This window comes from Sarcophilus harrisii, chromosome 5, assembly GCF_902635505.1.
Source record: "Sarcophilus harrisii chromosome 5, mSarHar1.11, whole genome shotgun sequence".
Lineage (NCBI taxonomy): Eukaryota > Metazoa > Chordata > Mammalia > Dasyuromorphia > Dasyuridae > Sarcophilus > Sarcophilus harrisii.
The window spans coordinates 104,000,244-104,023,177 of NC_045430.1; the positions used below are offsets into that span (position 1 = coordinate 104,000,244).

At 35.3% G+C, this 22,934-nt stretch overlaps 1 protein-coding gene across 2 annotated transcripts; it reads right to left on the bottom strand.

Moving 5' to 3' along the window:
- Window positions 1–11,372: 11,372 nt before the first annotated feature.
- Window positions 11,373–21,212, bottom strand: GPRC5D (G protein-coupled receptor class C group 5 member D). Of its 2 annotated transcripts, XM_003771267.2 has the most exons (4): window positions 20,423–21,212; window positions 18,424–19,349; window positions 14,183–14,250; window positions 11,373–13,197 (listed from the first exon to the last, which is right to left on the bottom strand). In XM_003771267.2, exons 2-4 carry the CDS (start codon window positions 19,301–19,303, stop codon window positions 13,126–13,128), a joined length of 1,020 nt encoding a protein of 339 aa, XP_003771315.1. In that variant the 5' UTR covers window positions 19,304–19,349; window positions 20,423–21,212; the 3' UTR covers window positions 11,373–13,125. The 2 variants fall into 2 exon arrangements, with proteins under 2 accessions (XP_003771315.1, XP_031794084.1); XM_031938224.1 differs by lacking the exon at window positions 14,183–14,250 and having other exon boundaries at window positions 13,112–13,197.
- Between the last annotated feature and the right edge of the window lie 1,722 nt (window positions 21,213–22,934).

Consider the following 22,934-nt stretch of genomic DNA (forward strand, 5'->3'; position numbering starts at 1 on the left):
GAATAGTTGCAAAGAAGGTAGAAGTTTGGTATAGAATCAACAAGGAAAAAAATTAACAGTAAAGTGACAGGAAGTCAAGAAACTTAAATTTCCATTACAACTTGAGCTGAGTGTTCTAGATTGGAGGATATAGAGATGCCTAATATAGAAGACAGTTGCAAGAAGTAAAAAAGAATGAGCCCAATAGGAAAAGGTCTTATAGATACAAGAATATTGTTAGCAATTTTTTCGGGTATTGGTAGAGAACTGGAAACTGAAGGGGTACCCATCAATTGGGGAATGGCTAAACCAGTTATAGTATAAGAATATAATAGAATATATACATGTATAGAATAAATACATTGTAAAAAATAATGAAACAATTTCAAAGAAACCTAGGAAGACTTGTGCTAACTGATTAAGAGTAAAGTATGAACAGAACAATTAATACTGTAGCAAGTGTAAAAATGGATAATTTTGAAAGACTTAAGAATACTGATCAATGATTCCAAAGGACCAAAGAGGAATGCTTCCCAGCTTCTGACAGAAAGATGAAAACTAAATATGCAGAATGAGACATTTTAGGCATTTCCAATGTGAAATTTCATTTTGATTAATTATGTTTGTTATGTCTTTTCTTCTCCTTTTCATGGAAATGGGGAGATCAGTGAGAAAAAAATGCTTCATAATTGGGGAAAAATACTCACCTGGGCCACTATAATGGAAATGACACTGAACTTCAATACCTAGCAGGGAAATATAGCTGATTGAACTCCCCTTCCCCATTAGAGATACATCCCCTTTATGAAAAAGGAGCATCATCCTTTATGTTGGCCATATGCCACTGCCAGACAGTTAAGCCCAAGAATGTTCAGAACAGCAATGTCTTCTGATTCAACAGCTTTGTCTCTAATCCCAGCACTCATCACCTAGAGAAGCAAACCCTGTGCTATCTGAATTAGAGCTGGATACCTAAATTTGGGAGTCATTTCAACAGATTTGTTAATTACACCAATAAGCATGATTGAAATCTCTCTTGAAAAAAAAGTACAGAGAGCAGAGATAATAATAGCTAGAGAAAATCCTTCATTTCCCACTCAGTTGTACTTCTTTGGACTCCATGGTGGCCCCAGTACCCTCATCCTTAGGAAACAACATCCTGTCAGATTGTCTCAGTCTTGGTTCTCACAGCTCATAAGTATTCTTAGTAAAATCTTCTCTTACTAGATTATGAAGCAAGGAGTTCCTCCAAAATCCTCCTTTTAAAGCAGGCTCCTAGGCCAGTTATTTCTTTGAGTGTCTGCTGTCCCACCCCCAACTTCCTTTTGTGTGCTGTTTTCCTCCATTACATTGTAAGCTCTTTGAAGGAGGGAGCTATCTTCCGCCCTTCCTTCCTCCCCTCCCCAGCCATTTCTATCCCCAACACTTAACATAAGACCTGGTACATAGTAGGCACTTAATATTTATTGACCATCTACACTGAAAAAGCCAAAGGATGATGATGAAAGGGTGTGAAGTGAGCAGGAAGGGGCTATCAGGCTGGCAAAAAGAAGCAGGAGAAATGTTTCTCACACAAATCTAAGATAAAGGGAATATTTAGGAGGAGTGGGATGATCACCACATCAAGTGCTGTGGAAAGGTCAGGGAAGGTGAGAGATGAAAAAAACCCCATTAGATTTAGTAATTAAGAGTTCATGGGAGATCTTTTAAGAAAGCAATTTCAGTTCTTAATCCTTTTTTTTTCTTGAAACCATTATCTGATTTCCGACTCTCAGTTCTGGAATCTCAAATTTCAACTTGTCCTCAAAGAATTTAAACTATTTCTGGCTGGACAAATAGCAGAACTTGTTTTCATATTGAAGAACATTTATATCTCAATATGATGAAAGTTATATAAAGGCAAGGTAGAAAAAAGGCAATCCTTCTATGGTGGCAGGCAGAACATATTTCAGCATATCTAAATTGTTATTTGCCTAAAGCTTTTTTTCCAACTTGAGAAAATATTTCTCCTTTGGATAATTAAATAAAAACAAAGTTCAACTATAGAAACCAAACAGCTACCTCTGCACCTTATCTCCAAAAGATCATATTGAAAAAAAGAATTTTGAAGTATTTATTATTTTCCAGAGATTCCTTTAATGGAAATGGGTGAACATCGTCACTTCAGTTTAGAGAAAACAGATTTCAAAGAATATCCAATGCTTCAGATGGGACTCAGAATGGATTTATTGTTTTGAATTTACAAATGCAAAGGCTACTGCTATTGATTAGAAAATAATGTTTTCCACTTTTAGTAACTAGAAGTTGGATGGGAGAAGAATTCAAATTGAAGAAGAAGAATGAGGAGAAACAAGTGTGGAGAAGATTTATAGGGCTTTATAATTATGAGAGAGTACAGGAAGTCAAAGGAGAAGGGGAAGGCCTCAAATTGAAGGAAAAGAAAAGGATTCAAAGTTGGCTCAAAAAGAAAAAAGAAGAAGGGAATATAATATATATGTAGCATTTATGTAGGGCTTTAAGGTTTGCAAAGTGCTTTACAAATATTATTCCATTTGCTTTTCAAAATGATCCATTTTTACAGATGAGGAAACTGAAACAAATAAAGATTAAGTGACTTAGCCAGGGTCACACAGCTAGTGAGTGTGCAAAGCAGATTTCAAACTTGGGTCTTCCTAATTTCAAGTTCCAGGGCTCTATTCACAGTGCCATCTAACTGTCTGAATGATTCAAAGATGAAGATTAGAGAAGGAAAAGAGGAGTAGAAGGAGAAGAGCCCACATTGAAGGAGAAGAAGGAAGAGGAGGAAAGAAGGATTGGAGGAAAAAGAGCATTGGAAGATGAGGATGATGAAAAATTCATGAGGAAAAGAAGGAAGTTGGTAAGATAAGGGAAAGAAAGTTGGATATGGCTGTGAAGGTCCTCATGAGGTTAGAAGGTTCTAACTAGATATGAAATAAAACACTTCCTAAATCTTAAAGATATTTATTGAATATTTGGTTTCATCCACAAATCTAGTTCTTATAAATTTTAGGTACATGTGTATGGTCATTGTCTAAAAACATAAAATATGAACTGATTCATATGTAACATGATTAGATAATCTGTTCTGGGATCTGATCCACTCCCTTTCCCAGGGAGATAGCAATTGCATCCTTATCAAAGAATAGGATGGCAATTTGTCCTCCAGATAGTTGGAGGGACCAGGGAAGGTGCCAATGGAGGAGATGACATTTGAGGTGGATCTTGAGAGAAGGGAAAACATTTTTTTAATAGGCAGAGATGAAGAAATTGTTTTAGATAGGAGTAAAAATAGATACAATTACCTAAACGTGAGAGCTGTACAAGAGAGAACAATGAATATCCTCCTCCTAGCTACAACTTCCACCAATTAAATACATACTAAGCTATTTATCACTTTATCAAATTAGCTGCACAAATACTAGAAAGGATAGAAAATTGCTAAATGCTCCCCTAAGATGCTTTTAAGCAAGAATAGCTGATTTTTCTTAACTGTGAATTTAGTATTCTCAAACTTTTTTTGATATCTTGGAAATGAAGAGCTTACTTTGCACAATGGCACAGGAAGAATCATTAATTAGATGCAAGTAACTATCTTTTTGGATAAAAGTAACACAAGTAGAAATTCTCATATTCCTAAGGACATTTATATACAGCCAATTTCTATTCTCGATTCTGTACACACAGCTCCCATAGAAATCACTAGGAATAGCATGTATGTAGCTGGAGGAAGTCTTTACAGGCTAGGATAGATACCCCCTTTCCCCCACCCCCAATTATCAATGCTCTGAAGTCTGTTGGTTAACCTCAGCCTGGTTTGATCTCTCTGCCAAGACTGTTTGACCACTCTGCCAAGACAATTTTACTAGAGATGATTTACCAGGATGTGGCTACTGTATATGCTGCAGCTTCCCAGAGTCACAGAGGAGAGTGGAGTGCCAGGTTGACACCAAGGGTAGATAAGCATCCCTTAAAAGGGTTTAGCAAATGCTTTCAAATAGATCTCAGTCCTCCTTAAACATCTCATATGCCCCAAAGGGTTAATATTCTAAACTTATTATCTTTAAGTCTTAACCACTCAAGGTGCTCATAAAATAGGCTTTTGTTTTTGAAGAAAATGTTCTGAATTTCCCTTTGCCTGTGATATTAATCATGGAACAAAGAATAACAAAATTTCTGTCAGTGATCTTTAGGCATGGACTAGAGTTTTGAAAAAGATCAGGTCCTCTTAAGTTCCTTTTATTTGGGAGAGTCCCTCCTTAAAAGTACATTGGGAAAGAGTTGGCTTTGGGATTAATCTTTAAATCACTTCCATTGATTGATTTAGTCCTTTTCATTTCATTGAATGAACAGTATAGATGCCTACGAGCACTTATTAAGCAACTTCATGGAGAGATACTAAGTAAATAAAATTTGGTGCTTGTTCTCAGGGAGAATTATATCTCCTAGGGGAATATAAAAAAGAAGCAAAAAGATTGCAAATATCTGGGGATCAAGAGAAAGGAGATTAGATCTAATTAGATAAAGACTTTGATTTGAGATTACAGGCTTCTGTTTTCTTCTGTCTTTGCTAGGATTGACAGGAATGTACTAATTGCCAAATAACAGATGAACAGGTTGCATCATAAACAGATTTTATTGGGAGAAACTTTCTACATAATCAAATATTTCCCATTCAAGAGTATCCACTAAGTGAGTCCTTAAGATCAGTAGAATAAATTCAGGGTGTTTTGACATAATGGAAACATGATACCTGTGTTCAAGTCCTTGAAAGACTGTGTTGTGAAAAAGGGATTAGATTTGTTTTGCTTGATGCTAAAGAACAAAATAAAGAACTATGTGTAGAAGTTGAAGAGTCAGAATTTAAGCCTCGTGTCAAGAAGAACTTTCTAATGATTAGAGCAATCTGAAAGTGAAAGAGGCTGCCTTAGAATGGAAGATCTTTCTGAGGAGGGTTTCATTTATTGTACTTGAATTCCAAGCACTAACACCATAGATTGATGCCTACAATTAATTGCCTGTTAAGTGATTGCCTTAAAAGATGGTAATTTCCACCCTCTCTCCTCTCCTTTCCCCAAAGTCTTTAAGTCAAGGCTAAAATGGATACTGTTTTTTAAGTTGCTGTATAGGGAATTATTTTCAGCAATAATTTGGAATAGATAACCTCTAAGAACCCTTCCAAATAAATTCTGGGATTTTGTGGCAAGATTTATTTTTTAGGAAGTTTATTTTGGCAACCGTATTGCTAAGGGAAAAAATTTCCTGCGTAGCATCCCAAGAAGTAACCATCTAGCCTTTGCTTAAGGACCTCCAATGAGAGGAAAATCAGTTTCCTAAAGCAACCAATTAAAAAGTATTTATAAGTTTCTGGTATATGTCAGTGTTCTCAGTATTGCAAATTCAAATACAATAAATGATGATGAATTGGAAAATAAGAAAGAGAAAGCAGAGAAGGCCATTTAGGAAGCTGAGTTAGTCCAGGCAATAATTGATGAGAACTTCAACTATGTTCCCAGTAGTATCAGTAGCTGAGCAAGATAACATGCAGACAACTGATAGGATTTGACAATGGAACAAATGAGAAGAGTAGGGGCAGGGAGGAATCAAAGAGTGCTGAGGTTTCAAATTGGAGTGATTTCAAGAGAAGAGTAATAATTGTGTCAGATAGATTGACAATATGTTTCTATCATGATTGGGTGTCTAATTCTGGAGCTGAGACTATGTCTGTTTGATAACCTAAAAGCATTGATTGTTTACAAAGTGAAATATTTTAGTGAATCAATCGGTTGTTAACTTTACCAAAGAACAAAACCAAAAACACCCCCCCCCAACTGATTGAAATAATCAGTTTAATGAAAAGGGAAAAAAATCAGATACTAATTTTGTCATTGTTCAGATGGTCCAAAAAGAGGATGTAAAAAGAGCCTGTAAAACTTCCACTCATGCATTTTCCTTTAGTCTAGTCAGGGAGGGGATAATTAGCTCAGCATATTTAATAATATATAAATATATACATATATATGCATATAAAGACAAGTTGCAATAGAAATCTCTTCAAAACCAAGCTACCCTCTCCCACAAATACAAACATATAAAGGAAAATGAGTGTTTGTAGGGAATATTCATGAAAGGCATAAATATAGAGGATATATATGATTAGAGCACATGGATGGGGAGGGGAAACTCATGTCTCAGATGCTGCAAGACCTACTTGTGTATTCCAGTAATGTCATCTTACTGTTCTCATTGGGTTCGATAACTTTTATATGAGCCCTTTCTTTTGAGTGAGCTGTTCTTCTGGTTTTTAGTGGTTTTGTTATTCTGGGAATTGCCATACTCAGTTGTTTCAGCCAAATATGGCTTTGCTGGTCTGAGACGGTCTTCAGGGTAACTAACTAGTGGCTAGTGGTTGCTGGCTGGGTCACAGACTGTACTGCATTGCTCTGTACTACCTGCTTCCAGGCACATCTCTTCAGTGACACCTGCTGGACACCTAACTCAACCTGGCTAGAGTACAATGATTGAAAAGTCTCCCTGACAGGGGCAGGTTGACAACTCTTTAGTCACAGTGACCATATCCAGGGCTTGAAGCAATCAGCAAACTGTAACATCTGTTTGACCTTACTGAATCCAGGGAATCCCTTTTATATTTGGACTGTGGGCTGGACATCCTTCATGAATATGAAACACTTTTGTCAGGCACATAGGCTCCTGTTTTATCTCTTATTTGCTATAAGAGTTATCAAACAAAATTATCTCTGATGTTAAACTTGTAAAGTGATATTGTATGGATTTATCTCTAAGGTGGCATTTTGTTCTACTGAATCAAATGTTTTTATAGTCAACAAACAATAAATAAAAGAAAGTCATATTTGCTATACCTTTTATAAACTGTGTGTGATTTGTGGTAGGTTAATATTTTTGAAAGCTTACATCTTTCCTTATCATATATTCATCAATATGCCCTCCATATGGGAGGAGTCATAAATAACTGACAGAGATGGAGGAAAATGGGCATAGTGGTGTTATTTACTGATATTTTTCTAATCATCTTTTTATTTTGCTACCAATAGGGTACAATATTCCCCCCTCAAATATTTGATATATTACTCTCCTGCCACTTTTCTCACATGTCTTGACATAATTAATTCCTCATTGCCCTTCAAATTGCATTGGCTTCAGCACCATCTTAATCAATTTTCTTTGAATAGCCTTGGCCTAGTTCAATTATTATTCTCATCTTTGGGTTTTTTTTAAACTATCATTTCTTCTTCCTTGTGGAGCATCTAGGTAATGGGATGTTAAAGTTTAAATGTAGTGTTTCCTTTGGCACTTATAATTTTTAAAAAATATAAATCCTTATACATCTTTTGCATTTATCATTTATCATTCAGTTTTATCCTTTTCTTTGGTGATCTAATTTCATTGAAGCTCTTTCCAAGATTTCTGTAAATGTTTTTATACCTACACCATTTTCAGTGTTTAATAAGATAACTTTTCATAATCTTCCAGTAATCTCTACCACATTTTCTTTCTTTTTAATTAAAGATTTTTATTTTCAAAACATATGCATGGATAATTTTTCAACATTGACCCTTACAAACCCTTGCTTTCCAAATTTTCCTCTCCTTCCCCCCCAACTCCTCCCTTCGATGGCAAATAATCCAAAATATGTTAAAATATAGATTAACTCCAATAGATACATATTTATACAATAATCTTGCTGCACAAGAAAAATCGGATCAAAAAGTAAAAAAATAAGAACAAAGACAAAATGCAAGCAAACAACAAAAAAGAGTGAAAATTCTATGTTGTGATCCATACTCAGTTCCCACAGCCCTCTTTCTGAGTGTAGATGGCTCTCTTCATCACAAGATGATTGCAATTGGCCTCAATCATTTTGGAAAGAGTCACATCCATCAGAATTGATTATCATATAATCTTCTTATTGCCACACCACATTATTTTCCAAACAAGTTTATTACCAAACAGGTATTGCTCTTGATCACCATATCTTTCTGTTTGGCAAGGGGCAAGTATTTGCTGACTAAAATAAATTCTAAGTTCTTTTGGCCTTTTCATTGCCTGATTTCCATTGTTTAAATTTCTGGAGGAAATAGTGTTATTCTTTCTTGATGTCTGTTCTTTCATCTATTTCCCATTATTGGTGTCAGTTTGTTTAAATATATAAGGTAGAACTATTTTGATTCATGCCTATTTTTCATTTTTATTGTTTTTCTAATTTGGTATTGGTTTTCATCTATGTGAATCTAGTCAATCAAATCAATTTTTTTAAATGGGTTCTTCTTTCAAGGATCTTATATTTCATTGGAATTCAACAAGCAGACAACACATATTTAAACAATATATCAGATTGTTTTTTGGGGGTAGTCAAAAATTAAGGAAGATTCAGTGACTATCTTCATGCAACCTGCAAATCTAGTAGGAAGATGCCACATTTAAATAAATAACAATATTACATAATAGAGCATGACAAGTACATAAGAAGTCTATACAGGAGCAATGTGTGCTCTGAAGAAGAAAAGATCATAGCTGACATTTATATAATGATTTAAGCTTTTTAAAGCAATCCACATGCCATTTTAGCCTCACAAAAATTCTTTTGTGAGAGGTATCATCTGCTTTATTATCCCCACTTTACAATTGAGAAAGTAAAGCACAGAGAGATTTAATAACTTGCTTTACGGTCACATATCTTGTAAATGTCAGTCAAGATATCCTTCTTGATCCATGAATCTATAGCTCTATTCTCATGCTACAAATTGGGAGAGTAAGCGAAGCCTGCTTAGAAAGAGTGGATTTTAAATAAGTCCTTGAAAGCTACACAAAATGTCAACAGTCAAAGATGAGAGAATGACAAACTCATGGACAGTATGGTTCATGGTGTCATGAAGAGTTGGACACAATTGTATGACTGAACAACAGCAACAACAGATATGCCCTGTACTGTGTTAAGCACTAGGGATACAAAAAAGGCAAAAGATAGTAGCTTCCCTCAAGGAGCTTATAGTCTAATGGCATAAGGAGAAGGTGCAAAGACATGATGGTACCAGATAATGGAGAATCATCTTTGCTGGCAAAGGCAGATCAAGGCATTTATGCTGCAATGACAAAATTTAGAAATGGCACCCCTGCCCCTACATTCAAAAATAATGTCTTCTGTGTGAGATTAGAAGTACCAAGCATCCACTGTCACCTATGCCATTTGATTTGTAGCAATATAAGTATTTACATGATTAGCAAAGCAGAATTTTATGGCATTAGGTTATATGTAGACATACATATCTTTAGAGGAAAAAAGTAATATTAAAATATTGCCATGCACATACCCCTGTCACTAACATTATGTGCCTTAGGCAGCTCTGTACTTTGCTTATCCCTAGTTGTAGCTCTGTGGTCAGGTTTTGGGGCTTAGTTCTTGTCTCATATCAAACAGGAATCACTGAAGGACCTTTTGCAGAGAAATAAGGAGGTAAGATCTCTGAATAAAGATGAATCTTGGCAAAGATGGGAAAGGTGGATTGGAGAGGATAGAAAAATGGTTAGGACATTGTTGCAATTGTCCAAGTATGTACGTAATGAGAATGACAGCAACAAAAATAGAAAGTGATGGATTCAGAAAAATTTTGGAAATAGAATGCAGAAAACTTGACAGTCAACTCCATATGGGGAGTAATAATTATATTTTACTTTTCTAAATTTTGTGTTCATTTTGTTTTGCTACCATAACCTCATGAATTATTCCTTTTAGAAATGTGTAGTTTGAACAATGTCACCAGCATTGGCAGAATTAAGCAGTTTGAATTTTTCACGTGCACCAAATCTTTTTCTTTTTTTCTTTTTGATTTGAATTTCTGACTTTATCGAGCAAGTTACCCCTGAAATGGAAAGTTCTTCATCAAATGCTGGAGAGCAACTTTGTAACTTACAGTCTGAAAAGTTGCCTGAAGGACTATCAAGTTTCTCACAGTTAGCATGTATCAGCAGTTGGAATTGAACCCACAGTTTATCCAAAAACCCATACTGCCTCTCTTTTGTAATGACAGGTGATGAAGGAGGTCAAAGTACATGAATTCTGAGGACTTTGCTGGTAAGAACATTTTATGAACTTTGTAACTCAAATCCTGCCTCTGATTAGAAACCTCCTATGAATAACTTAGGATAGGGATAAATCACTTGTTCAGCTCCAGTAATACCCTTTTCTGCCCATTTTATATTTCATTCCTCAATTTCATGTAAGCGATGGCCATAAAAGACTTTGTATTTATAGTTTTTTTTTAAACTGAGAAGAAAAATTTTTGGAATTAGAAATATACTTTTATGTATCTGAGTTAGGGAAAAGTTAAGGTTCATATGGTAAAACAATAACAACAAACAACAGCAACAATGGCAACAACTCCCCTCCCCAACTCATAGTGGAAGTTATAGAATTTTTATATAGATACAGTTTTGTTATTTTCAAGGCAATTATATAAAACTGTAAGGTGAGATCTCAATGTGAAACCACTTGCACCAGGACACCCTAAGATGAAAGTGAATAAATGTTTTTGTACTTATTGTGTTCTTCAGGTCAGAAGACCTGAGTTCAGTCTGGCCTCAGACTTTTACTAACTATGTGACCTTGAGCAAGTCACTAAACCCCTACTTGCCTCAGTTTTTTTTTTCTTTAAAAATAAGGATAATAATACCCTTCATGTCTCAGAAGTTGTGAGGATCAAATGAGATAACATTTGTGAGCACCTAGCACGGTGCCTAACTATAGATCTCTAATACACCTATCCTTTAGAATTTCCCCATATCTTTGACCATGCTCTGGCCTTATTCCCCAATGTCAAAATTACAGTTAATCCATACTAATTTATAACAACACTATATTTTACTCTGCTTTCAGAAATCTTTGCCCCATTATTCTTTCCTCATTCATATTTTGCTAAATCCTAATTCTGTATAATAAGATAATGTCCACTATTCACATTCTACATAATGAAAGAAGAGGAAGTCCCACAAATATGCTAATTGGGCCCACTACAAATTTTTGTTACCAAATCTCAATTGGACTCTCACTGAACTCCTTAATCATTTTGTCCTCCACAATAGTTGTTCCAAATGTTTTTTTCTCCTCAAATCTCTGTCTCTGTCTTTGTCACTGTCTCCTTCCCTCCCTCTCTCCCTTCTTCCCTTTCTCTCTTCCTTTCTTCCTTTCTCTGTTCCTCCCTCCATTCCTCCCTTCCATCCTTCCTCCTTTGGTTCCTTCCTACTTGGTTTCTTCCTTCCTTTCTTCCTTCTTTCTCTCTTTTCCCTTCCCTCCTTCCCTCCCTTCTTCCCCTCCTCCCTCTCTCCCCCGGAGGACAATAAAGAAACACATAGGTAATAGTATAAATACTTTATAGCATGTTACTGATAGATTGTACAAGAGAAGTGAGGTATTTTAAAAGGTATTATTAAAAGGTATATTTAAAAGGTAATATTAATTAAATAAATAACCAGAAAAAGATGTAGAATGGTTACATATCAAAAGAACAGTACCCACTGGACAGCTCTGTTGACTTAATGTCAAGAAATCTCAAGGAAGGCTTCTACTCTGTTGATTGATCTTTTTTTCCCTACCCTTCTAACTCACCAAGAAAATTTGCCAGAGAACAAGTGGCTACATTCCCACAGGATGAGAAGCCCTGGATAGGTTGTGAATTATACTATTGGAAAGAATACCCAGAAGAAGTTTGAAATCATAAATTCACTGATGTTATCCATAAGATATTCCCTCCAGGACCTAGAAAAGAGTCCAGCACAGCCAAGTAACATGACACTCAGTAAAATTTGTTAAATTGAAATGAACCAAAGTTCTGACCAGAGATTCTTTACCCAACCAGTTAACCTGTACTGTACTTTAAGTTGGTCGCAACAGTAATAATACTTTATTTATAGATATTTGTATTTTTCCCCTAAAGAGTTTTTCACTAAGGAAGTGCTCAGTAAATTTAAATATATCAAATTATCTGGTAAACTGATTATTTGATAAACTAATTCTTAGTGTTCGATGCTATATTTAACATGAAACAGTATAGTAAAACACTTTTTAAACCTTAAAGCACTATATGATCATGGTATGTCATAGAATATTGAAAATATATATGAAATAAGGAAATAAATTTTCAACAAAATCATGTTGATTTCCTACACATGTGGTGAACTTCATGAAGGAGTCACAATTAGTTCAAAGGCATATGTGTTAGAAACACCAAGCCAGGATGACATTTCATATTCACTATTAAAAGTTCTTTGTAAGTATAATTTGGCTTGCCTTTGCTTCTGGTGTCACTGATTCATCAAACAAATCACTGACCTTATTCCAGGTCTGCTGTTATACTAGTCAGTCATACTATGGGACTAAGACTTCTAAAGATTCATGCCAGTGTAGTTTGGATTACCAAGTTCTAATGGAATGATAGAGACCATTAAAATTTTAGGCACAGATTATGATTCCTTTAGGATAAAGACAGGAGTCATATTATTAAAAGCAGATAGGAGGTGGAATCTAACCCTCCTTTTTTGCCATATAAATAGAATGACAATTCTCTTAGACAAGAGGATGCTGGGTCTACCAGGACAAAGCAACCTCACACAATGCCAAGAAAATTATCTTTGAAGTTAGAAGAATTGGGTTTGATTTCTGACTCTGCTACTTATTGACCATATGGTCAAATCACTTTCCCTCTCCACACCTTTGTTTACTCATTCATAAAATAAGTGAGCTTAGCTGATATTTGCTTTAAATTCTACCAATCAAATGCCAAGTGTTACATCAGAAATTGCTTCTAGGGAAGGTGAATTTCTCAGTGATATAAATGAAGAAAAAGAGACTCAGTTAAGATGAACAGGCAGCAATGTTGTAATTTTTCTGTAAGGTAAATGAATTTTTTTTCATGCAGAACTGTTAAAGAGGCTCCTTGAACATCAGGAAAGAAGCAAGGTGATGCAGGTGCTTCCTTAGCATGATGCTTTCTTGAAATTCAACTGCAATGCTGATATCTCATTGCAGCCCATTAATTGTATGCTTAGATAGCTTCTGTCTTTCTCCCAAATTCTCCTTGCTGCTTCTTGGTGCCTTTATAATCCTGTATTCTGGTGGAGGTTGACTTTGGCCCGGGGAATGTAATATTCTTGATTTGGATCAACAGCCTACAAAGGAAGAAATGTCCCCATTATCCTTCAAAGCTGAACACAGAGAAATGGGATACTGCACATAACTCCATCTCCACTTACCATTTTTTGAAGGAAACAGATTCTAATTTTCCTCCCAAATGTGCCTTACCTTCTTCCCTGCCTCCTCAACCATTGACCATAATCTTTTGGGAAGTTTCTTCAATGGCTAATTCGTGGAATTGGAAACTAAGTGAAAGAATTATTGGATTGAAAAAGAGTTAAATTTCCTTTATTCTATGTGAGAGACTGAAAAGGCATCTCTTAAGGAGTGAAATATGTTTCTGCTAAAGTCATTTTGAAGTAAAAGTAGGCTAGTCCCCATTCAATCTATCACAAAGATCAGTTTAGCTACATGAGCTAAGGGGAATTCACTATATGTGGTTCTTGATTTTCTTCCCTCATTCTCCTCATCTCCCCAACTGAAAATATTCCTCCTAGGCTTTTTTCTTTCTTTCTGGTATTGGCTTATCTTATTGTGGATAGATATTATTTCCTATTTTCCCTACCTAGAATAGCTAGGTTGCACAGTAGATAGAGCACTGGACCTACAGTGAAGAAGACTAAGTACAAATTCAGCCTTAGACATTTATTAACTGTGAGATCCAGGACAAATTACTTAATCTCACTAGTGTCAGTTTCATTATTTGCAAAATGGGGATAGTATAAATGTACCTCCCACTGTGCCACCTAGCTACTCCAGGGTTATCATTGAACTTGATTTCCCCTTTAGAAATGTTGGGAGAAGGGAAAGAACATTCATAGTGTGTGATTTATTCTTACTGTGGCCCTTAAGAATTGCCCTTGTATCTGCAAAATCCCAAATCAGTTCTTGCCTTCTTTTTATCTGGTTGTGACCTTTATTTCTCTTATATACATAAGAGCACATAAAAATGAAATGTAAGGGCTTCATTTGGTACTTAATTGTTCTGCTGTCTTAGTGAAATGAGGAGAGTACATTTACCTGTACTTGAATAGGGGTACCACATGATGTTAGTGCTATATCTTCCTCAGCTCCATCACTGTCTCGGGCTGAAAGCCAAAGAGGCACTGGGTTAGCATCAATCATTCGAAAAAATATCATATTAGAGCTATAAAGAGACCCAGTGATCTACAAATAGCCTCTTCTAGCCTTCAAACCAAGAGAGTGCTTTAGTAAGGAATACTTAGCTTGGAAAGAAGGGAGATTGGCTTTAAAAAAAAGTGAAATGGAGTATGTTTATTTGCAAAGACACTTGTGATTTATTACTTCATATTAAGGATAAGAACACCCAATGCTGCAACATAGAAATAAAAGAATGTAAGGTCTTTCAGATTAAGGATTTTTTTGTTGTTGTTTTATATTCTCAATGTCTAGAATAGTGTCTAGGAATCAATAGGCACTTATAAATGCCAATTGAATTAGTTTGATATATAGGCAGGAGAATTACAGTGGTTGATTAGGGTGCAAATTTTTTTTTTTGGTCCTTTTGACAAAATATTTTCTTAAGAAAAAAAGTTGTGACCCATGTAACAAGTGACTAAAAACACTGACTCTGGAGTCATTAATACAATGATTTGTATTAATATTCTTCTTCTAATGGTTTCTATTTGCATTATTTGGGCAAGTAATTTAACCTCCCTGGATCTCAATTACTCTCTCTGCAAAATGATCGAATTGGGCTGGATGATCTCTGAGGTCTCTTCAAACTTGAGATGTATTGCTCTTTGATAATATTGTGTGTTCTTATATGATCTATAACAAAGCGCTTACTGTCTTACGGAAGAGGAAGGGAGAAAAATTTGGAACTCAAAATCTTATTTAAAAAAAATAATGTTCTGTAATGGACTACCTGCCATCTAGGGAAGGGGGTAAGGGGAAGGAGGGGAAAAGTTGCAAAACTTTCTGCAAGGGTCAGTGTTGAAAAGTTATCCATGCATATATTTTGTAAATAAAAAGCTATAATAAAAAAAATGCTGGAGCAGCTAGATGGCACAGTAGATAAAGCATTGACCCTGAAGTCAGGAGGACCTGAGTTCAAATACGACCTCTGACATTTAATACTTTCTAGCTGTGTGACCCTGAATGAGTCACTTAATCCCAATTGCCTCAGAAAAAAAAATTTAAAAAAGTCAAAAAATTAAAATTAAAAATAATACAGTGTGCTTTTTTCTTCCAACATGGTTTAGTGAGTTTGGCAAATAGTTTTTCCATTATTAGATGATATAATGTACTAGATTCTTGCCCATGTACCCTAGGAAATAAATTGAATATATGATTCATGATGAGGGAATAAGTCTCATGGGAAGAAATTTTCTTTTAGAACCAGATTTCATCAGGTCAGCCCATGAATCATGCTATTTTAAATCTGTCAGCTCTGATCATAGTTTTGGTATACTTTATAAAAAGTTGAGACTTTCTTACTTTCAAAATCAAATGAAGACCATAACTGCTCCTGGTATGAACCATTTTTGCGCAACTTTTATGTATTCATCTTGTTGTAGCTTTTGTTTATCTTATTGACTATATGGGATGTTAAGTAAACTGAGAACAAGGTTTTCACTTATTTTTGTACAGACCTTTCCTAGAACCTAGAACTCAATTTATTTTAACAAATGTATATTATAAGAAATACAAGGTATCATCCCTTCAAATCATCCTACATTGTCAGATTCTACCTAAGTCTAGTAGAAAAAAAAAGTAGTAAAAATCTTCCTTTACATCTCATTCATTTAGCTGTTGCTTTATTTTTCTTGCTTTAGTTTTAAAACTCTCACTTGGATATTTACTGTGATATTTCATAAGCCCAAACCACTTAATCATGCAGGAAGTCACTTCACTTATCTTAGCCTTAATTACCTTCTCTGTAAAATAGGTATAATAATAGCAACTACTTCAAAGAAGTTTTGTGAAGATCAAATAGGATAAATAATGCAAAACATTTTGCAAACCTTAAAGTACATTATATAAATGCTAGCTATCATTAAATTAATAAAGTTACTTGATTGAATGTCAAGTTGAATTATTTGAAAAAGAATTTTATAAGGCCCTAATAAATAGCCTTCCTATTAATAATGTTTCATACAAAGAGATGATCAATCAATCAACAATATTTATTAAGCACTTAACTATGTGCTAGGCATTGTGCTAAGTGATGGGGATAAAAAAGAAAGTCAAATCCATGCCTTCAAAGAGTAGTGGAAGAGGCAGCAGGTAAATAAATAAACAAATAATTGAATGAATGAATAAATAAATAAACGATAAATAAGATACATCCAGAATAGAAGGAAAGCAACTTCAAATGGAAAGATGAAAATGCCTGGATGAGGGCACTGGGAAGGCCTCCTGCCAAAGATGATCTTTGAGCTAAGTCTTATATAAACTTGGGATGTCAAGAGGTAGAGATATGCAGAGAGATCATCCAACCCTTTGGGTCAAACAATGCAAAGGCATAGAGAGGGTACACCAAGTAGGATGGTGTTTCTGGATTGTAAAGTGCATGGATGGAGTGTAGAGTGTGAAGAGAGTGGAAATGTAGGAAGAAGTAAGGTTGTGAAGAGTTTCAATGCTGAAGGACTTTAATTTGAATCCTGGAGGTTATAGGAAATCCTGGGCTTTACTGATTAAGGATGGTAACATGGCCATAAAAATCATTTTGGCAGTTGTATAGTTTAGATTCAACTAGCATAGTGGCCATATTATTGGAGAGAGAGGATTATCTGTTATCATATGCTACACTCCTATTCAAGGGTTTGCTTTTTAAGAAAGCAAAAGCAAACAAACCTATGCGTCGTTGCCCTCTTATCATTAGCTTATCCATCATAAACTTGTATTTGGACATAGCAAATCTTGTTTGTTTTACTGAAGTTATACTATAAATGAGTAATGTATAGTATTAATGTTGGAGACATTAAATTGACTTGATACAGTTAATAGAGAAGTATGAATAAGCCTTATTTTGAAGTTATATTTATAATTAGCAATGGATTTAAAACAATTTTAGGAAGTGTCACCTACAATTTCACAAATTGGTGCCTCTGTGTGTTCAAGGGAAGGTTTTCATTAGTCATTGTTTGAGTGTGATGAGCACACCTTTAGCTGTACAAGATATTAAGTAATTAAATTAAATATCTAGGAGGCTTACATTCTATAAACTTACCTGTAAGAAATGAATTTCCTATTGGAAAATGAAAATCGTGGCTAAGCAGTAGCATTTTGTACTGTGTATTATCAGCTCTAATTCCCAAAGAAGCTGCAGGGTTACAGGATTTCTATGAACTTGAATGACTAAAGCAATCTTACTACTGGATCTAAGTGGTAAAATTATTTAGTCCAATGGCCTTAATTTTAAAGGTAAAAATTCCAAGGCTTAGATAGGTTATGTGACTTGTTTATGTTCCAACAGGAAAGAAAAAAAAGGGTTAGGATTTGAACCCAGATCCTTTGACTCCAGAGCTAATACTCTTTTCACTGTACCATATTTCTGGACTTGTCCCTCAGGAAAAGATAAACAGGAAACTTGGTCTTAAATCAAAGAACTGTAACTAATCTCTGGAATAGAAAGAAAATGTGACCCAAACATAGCAAAACAAGTCCCTCCCTCCACCCCATAGTAAGATTTACTTATTGGAGTTTTTATGCAGGACTCCTGATTTAAATTTTCTTCTTTCTTCTTAGAAAAAATTTACAGGGTTTAAAATGCCAATACCTTCCCATAAACTCCATTTCAAAAGATCAGATCTATAGAAGCCCTGGGTCTTGTGACTTTAATAGAGGTATATTTAAAGTTAGTTGTGTAAAGCTCATATTCAATTTGGGTCAATTCACTTTGAGTTATTTCTAGATTTGATGTTTGCATTTAATAGCCAACCAGCTGGCTTAAACATTCTATTTCACAACAGCTTCACAGCTCCAAAATGATTTGACATCTGGGAAGAATATCTGCTTTAAATAGCTATCCACATACCCTTAGAGTCAAACTGTTCTCCTTTGGTGCCAGCGATTCATTTCCTTTTTGATCCTTCTATGATGTTCTATATTTTGAGGAAATTGATTTTTTTGGGTTTATGTTTATTAAATAATTCCAAGAATCTCCATTTCTATGCCTGTACTGTTGAATCACCATCTTTTCTAAAACTTACCTCAAATCTGCATATTACTTAAAATTAATCAGCTTGTTCCACTCTATCACCGCCCCATTGTACAGAGATCTATATATTATTTACCTCGAGAAAGATCCTGAGTCTCCATTTTGAAGCTCTGCTGGTATGTTGGAGCTTGGAAAGCATTGTCCTGCTTACATGAACAGTAGAGACTGTAGAACTCAGGCACAATGTACATCAGTAAGAAGACCCAGGCGTTGGTGACCAGGGCAATACAGATGACAGGATCATCCCATCTGGGCTGCTGTTGTAGTTGGGGATTACCTCTTAAGAGCATAGTGATCCACACCACCCAGATAATAATTGAGAAGACCATAGTGATGAAGATATAGGTACCATGACACTTCCAGGCTTCACAGGGGCCACAGAAGATGGCCTTGGATATGAAGAAGGTTAGGACCATCAGGAAGAGGACATAGGTCAAAAGAGCAACGAAATCTATGTTGAGTTGATAAGGGGTCATATATATAAACATTGGACCTCGGTTCATTATGAGGGTGACGTATTCAATGGCGATGACAATCTGTAACAGACTGAAACCAATAGCAATGCCCAATAATATTGGCCATGAGAAGCAGCCTCTTCCCCGGACCAACTTCACCAGGTTAGAAGCATGGGCCAGAAGGCAGGAATAACAGAGAGCAAAGAGGACACCAAAGAGAAAGTAGCGGATAGGGCCAGTCTGCAGATTGAGTCTGACGATGAAGGCAAAGGTGAGACTGAAGAGACCCAACACACTCAGGAGGAAGACAAACTGAGTGGGAAGGATGCACCATCGATTGCAGTCTTGAACTTTGTGCATGAGCCAGAGAAATGCCAGGAGGAACAGAACTGATACAACAATCCCTATGGCTGCCAGCGACTCTAAAACAATGCCCCAACTTTCTTCGGTGTTACAGAGGAGATAGTAGTCATTGGTGGTCTCAAAACAGTCTGAATACATGGTGGCATCTAAGTGGCACCAAACAGAATATTCTTCTCAGAGAATCCTGCAGAAACATACTGACAATCAAATTTGGGGAAGACACATCATTGCTTTCCACCCCCAAAGACCAGCTGTTAGTTGAATTCTATAACCAAATTCAACAACAACATGGGAGTTAAGAAGTAAAAGCTTTTAAAATCATCATTGAGAGAACCCAAGTATTTATGCTAACTTATCTTAATCTTTTCTTTGCTGGGAAAACAAATACATGAAGAATCAGACTCCAAAAAGTATAAGTGTTTTCTGTACCAAAGAGCAGGCATACAGACAATCAAATACGTATGACAAAATTCATTTAAATGTGATGGGAATTTTTGGAAAGAGAAAAAAATGCTCCTACGTACTAAAAATTCATCTCTTTTAAATGGGAAAACCAAAAAGAGATTTCATTGATGGGGCTCCAGCTTAACAGGATCATGTTCATGTCATTTTTTAAAATTGGGCTTGTCCTATTGAATATTACACAAAACCTTGAGTTTTTTCACAAAATGGGTAGGAGAATCTTTGTACTTGGGCTGGTTTTCCAATTATATCTTGCTCCTGACCCATCTCTTTTGAAATTAAACTGAGATCATGGGAATACTTTCAACACTGCCTAAAGTTTCTGGTCACCACATTATCTGTAACTTAAAAGAGAAATTTTCCAAAATTGTTCAATAACTGTTCATCTCAGTGTAAACCAATTAACATTTGTTAATTCTTTATTATATGGTCAGCTGAAAGTAAATGACTTAGTATCTGCTCTTAGGAAATTTAAAGCATGACAGAGTATCAAGACAGATCTGAAAAAAATTCCATGAAGTTTTGAGAAAGAGAATACTTTTCTTTTGAAAACTGCTATATATTATATAAGTGTATGTATATGTGTGTGTGCACATATCCATATATCCATATCAATATGTATACAGATATATAGATGTGTATATATATATATATATACATACATACACACATATATCTATCATCCATCTATCTATCTATCTATCTATCTACCCTTCCCTTCATATTCTCACCTATTGCCTCCCAAGTCAGGAAAATTCAGCAGATCTAGATTCATAAGTCATACTTTGGACTTACCTTTCCTGCGTCCTGTCTGTAAAGCTGAGGCTTCAGTGGTTGTGAAGATGTAGTTTTCAATGAGTAAGAATGGGACAACCAAACTCAGTGGCTTTAATCTCTCCCCAAATGGGCGGGTAAAGAGAAGGCCCTCACCCAAGTTCCTTCAGCAGCTATTAAAAACACATGCACACACACATACACACATACCTAGAGGACACACCCATTCCAGTTCCACAGCAACCGTTCTCTAGGGAAGTCCTTGTTGCATTCTTACAAGTCAGAGGGTCTTATCCAAGCTTGGGAGAGAAATATATTGGTTTCTGATTGACTGAAAGGACCTAGGGAATATGAGTGCAAGGGAATCTATGGGAATCACAATTCCCATGATTCCAGAAGATTTTAGGAAGATATCATAACATAAAATTATGACATTTCTATTACTCTCTGCCTGAACTCATAACAAAGGGATTTCCAACTAATCCCCTACCATTTATTTATGAATCGGGGAAAAAGTATATCCAGATTTTCAATAATGATCCAATATGTGCTAATGAGAATTTTTTTTAAAGATTGTCGGAATCACCAGATAGAGGAAGAATTATAACCTTGAATAAGGATAGCCCTGAGTAAAATTACAAAAGAATTGTATTTGCCTTCTCTTCTTTTGGAGTATCCCCTTCCAATTCCCAATTTCCCTCTAACCCTTCCAGACACAGAAGCAAATTGAGGCAGCTGGGTGGTGCCATGTGTAGAGTACTGAATCTAGAGTCGGGAAGTTCAGATCTGGCCTTAGATATTTACTAGCTATGTGACCCTGGGCAAATCACTTAACCTTGTTTGCCTCAGTTGCATCAACTGTAAAATGAGGATAATCACATCTTCCTCCTAGGGTTGTTGTGAGGATCAAATGAAATAATATTAAAGGCTTAGCACATAATATGAACTATTATGGCTTATACCATAATATGAACTACCCTTCCCATTGCCTCAAGATGTCTAGCAATCATTATAGGAATATTACATAGATGGACTGTTTCTGTATTTTCTTCCACATTATAAACATATCTTTTCCTCTGCACATCAGTATTTACCTGCACATCCCGTTTCTTATTTCATTATGGAACTGTTAAATCAATTTAAAATGACACACAATTAAATGGCTGAAAATTGCTTAACTTTTCCCCCCTTTTCTAGGATATTTTTATTTTAGTGGAAAAACACAATGCCCAAACATAAAGGCATAAGATTTGAACTCTATTGCATGGATTCCAAGGCCCTCAGTAATATGAACACACATTCTTTTTCAAAACCTATTTTCTACTACTCCCCATGTAACTTCTTTGAGAGAGTACTCTCACACTCCTCAAAACAGATATGCCCATCCTCACCTCAACTAGAATGCCTCTCTCTCATCCCTCTGAATTCTGCTCATATTCTAAGATCCATATCCCGATCCACTTGCTTAATGAAACCTCTATGACTATTCAAGCCCTCACTGAAGTCTTCCCTCTGAATTTCTATATCAATTAGTTTTGTCTTTTTAACTTGGTTGTAAGTTCCTCAAGGATAGGGACCTTTGATTTGATTTGATTTCTTTTAACAAATAATTACTAAATCTTGTTTATAGTCCAACTTTTAAAATTATTTTCCTATATAACTTGAAGATATTGCCAATAGCCCATTAATTTATTTCTGCTCAAAGATTTGGAAGATGTGTAGATGCCATCAATTGGGGAATGACTGAACAAGTTATGGTATATGAAGGTAATAGAATATTATTGTTCTATAAAAATGATGAACAGGCTGATTTTAGAAAGGCATGGAAAGATTTACATGAACTGATGCTGAGTGAAACAAGCAGAACAAGGAATGCATTGTATTCGATAATAATAACAGCAAGTATGTGCGATGATCAACTATGAAAAACTTGGTTCTTCTCAATGGTTCAGTGATCCAGAGCAATCCCAATAAACTTTGGACAAAAAATGCCATCTGCATCCAAAAAAAAAAAAAAGAAAAAATCATATCTGCTAATTTTTCTAGGAATTGAAGATGTAGTTCATCTAAGTCAGGTAACTTGAATTCATCAAGAGTTTACTTATCTTAGGCATTTGTCCTTATATGCTGTTTTTGTACTGTCATTTCTAGTCTGAAGATCACTTTTCTTTAGTAAGAAAACAATTATTGATGACTCATGAACTTGGAAAGTGGTCTCAAGTGAAATATCACAGCGCTCCATCTTTGGCCATGTATATGTTTTAATATTTTTGTCGATGATTTGGAAGAAAGCATAGATGCTATATTTGTCATATTATAGGTAATACAAAATGAAGAATGGTAGTGGATATTGAATGATAAAGTCTGGATCCACAAATGATTCAACAGATTAGAATTTTGAATCAAATCTAATGGATTGAAATTTAAAAGATGTTTAAAAGCTTTGAGGTATTTTGTAAGATAAATTCATGGGAACAAAGATATGAAAAGGATGAAAAAACCCTAATTATATTAAAATCCAAAACCAGTGATC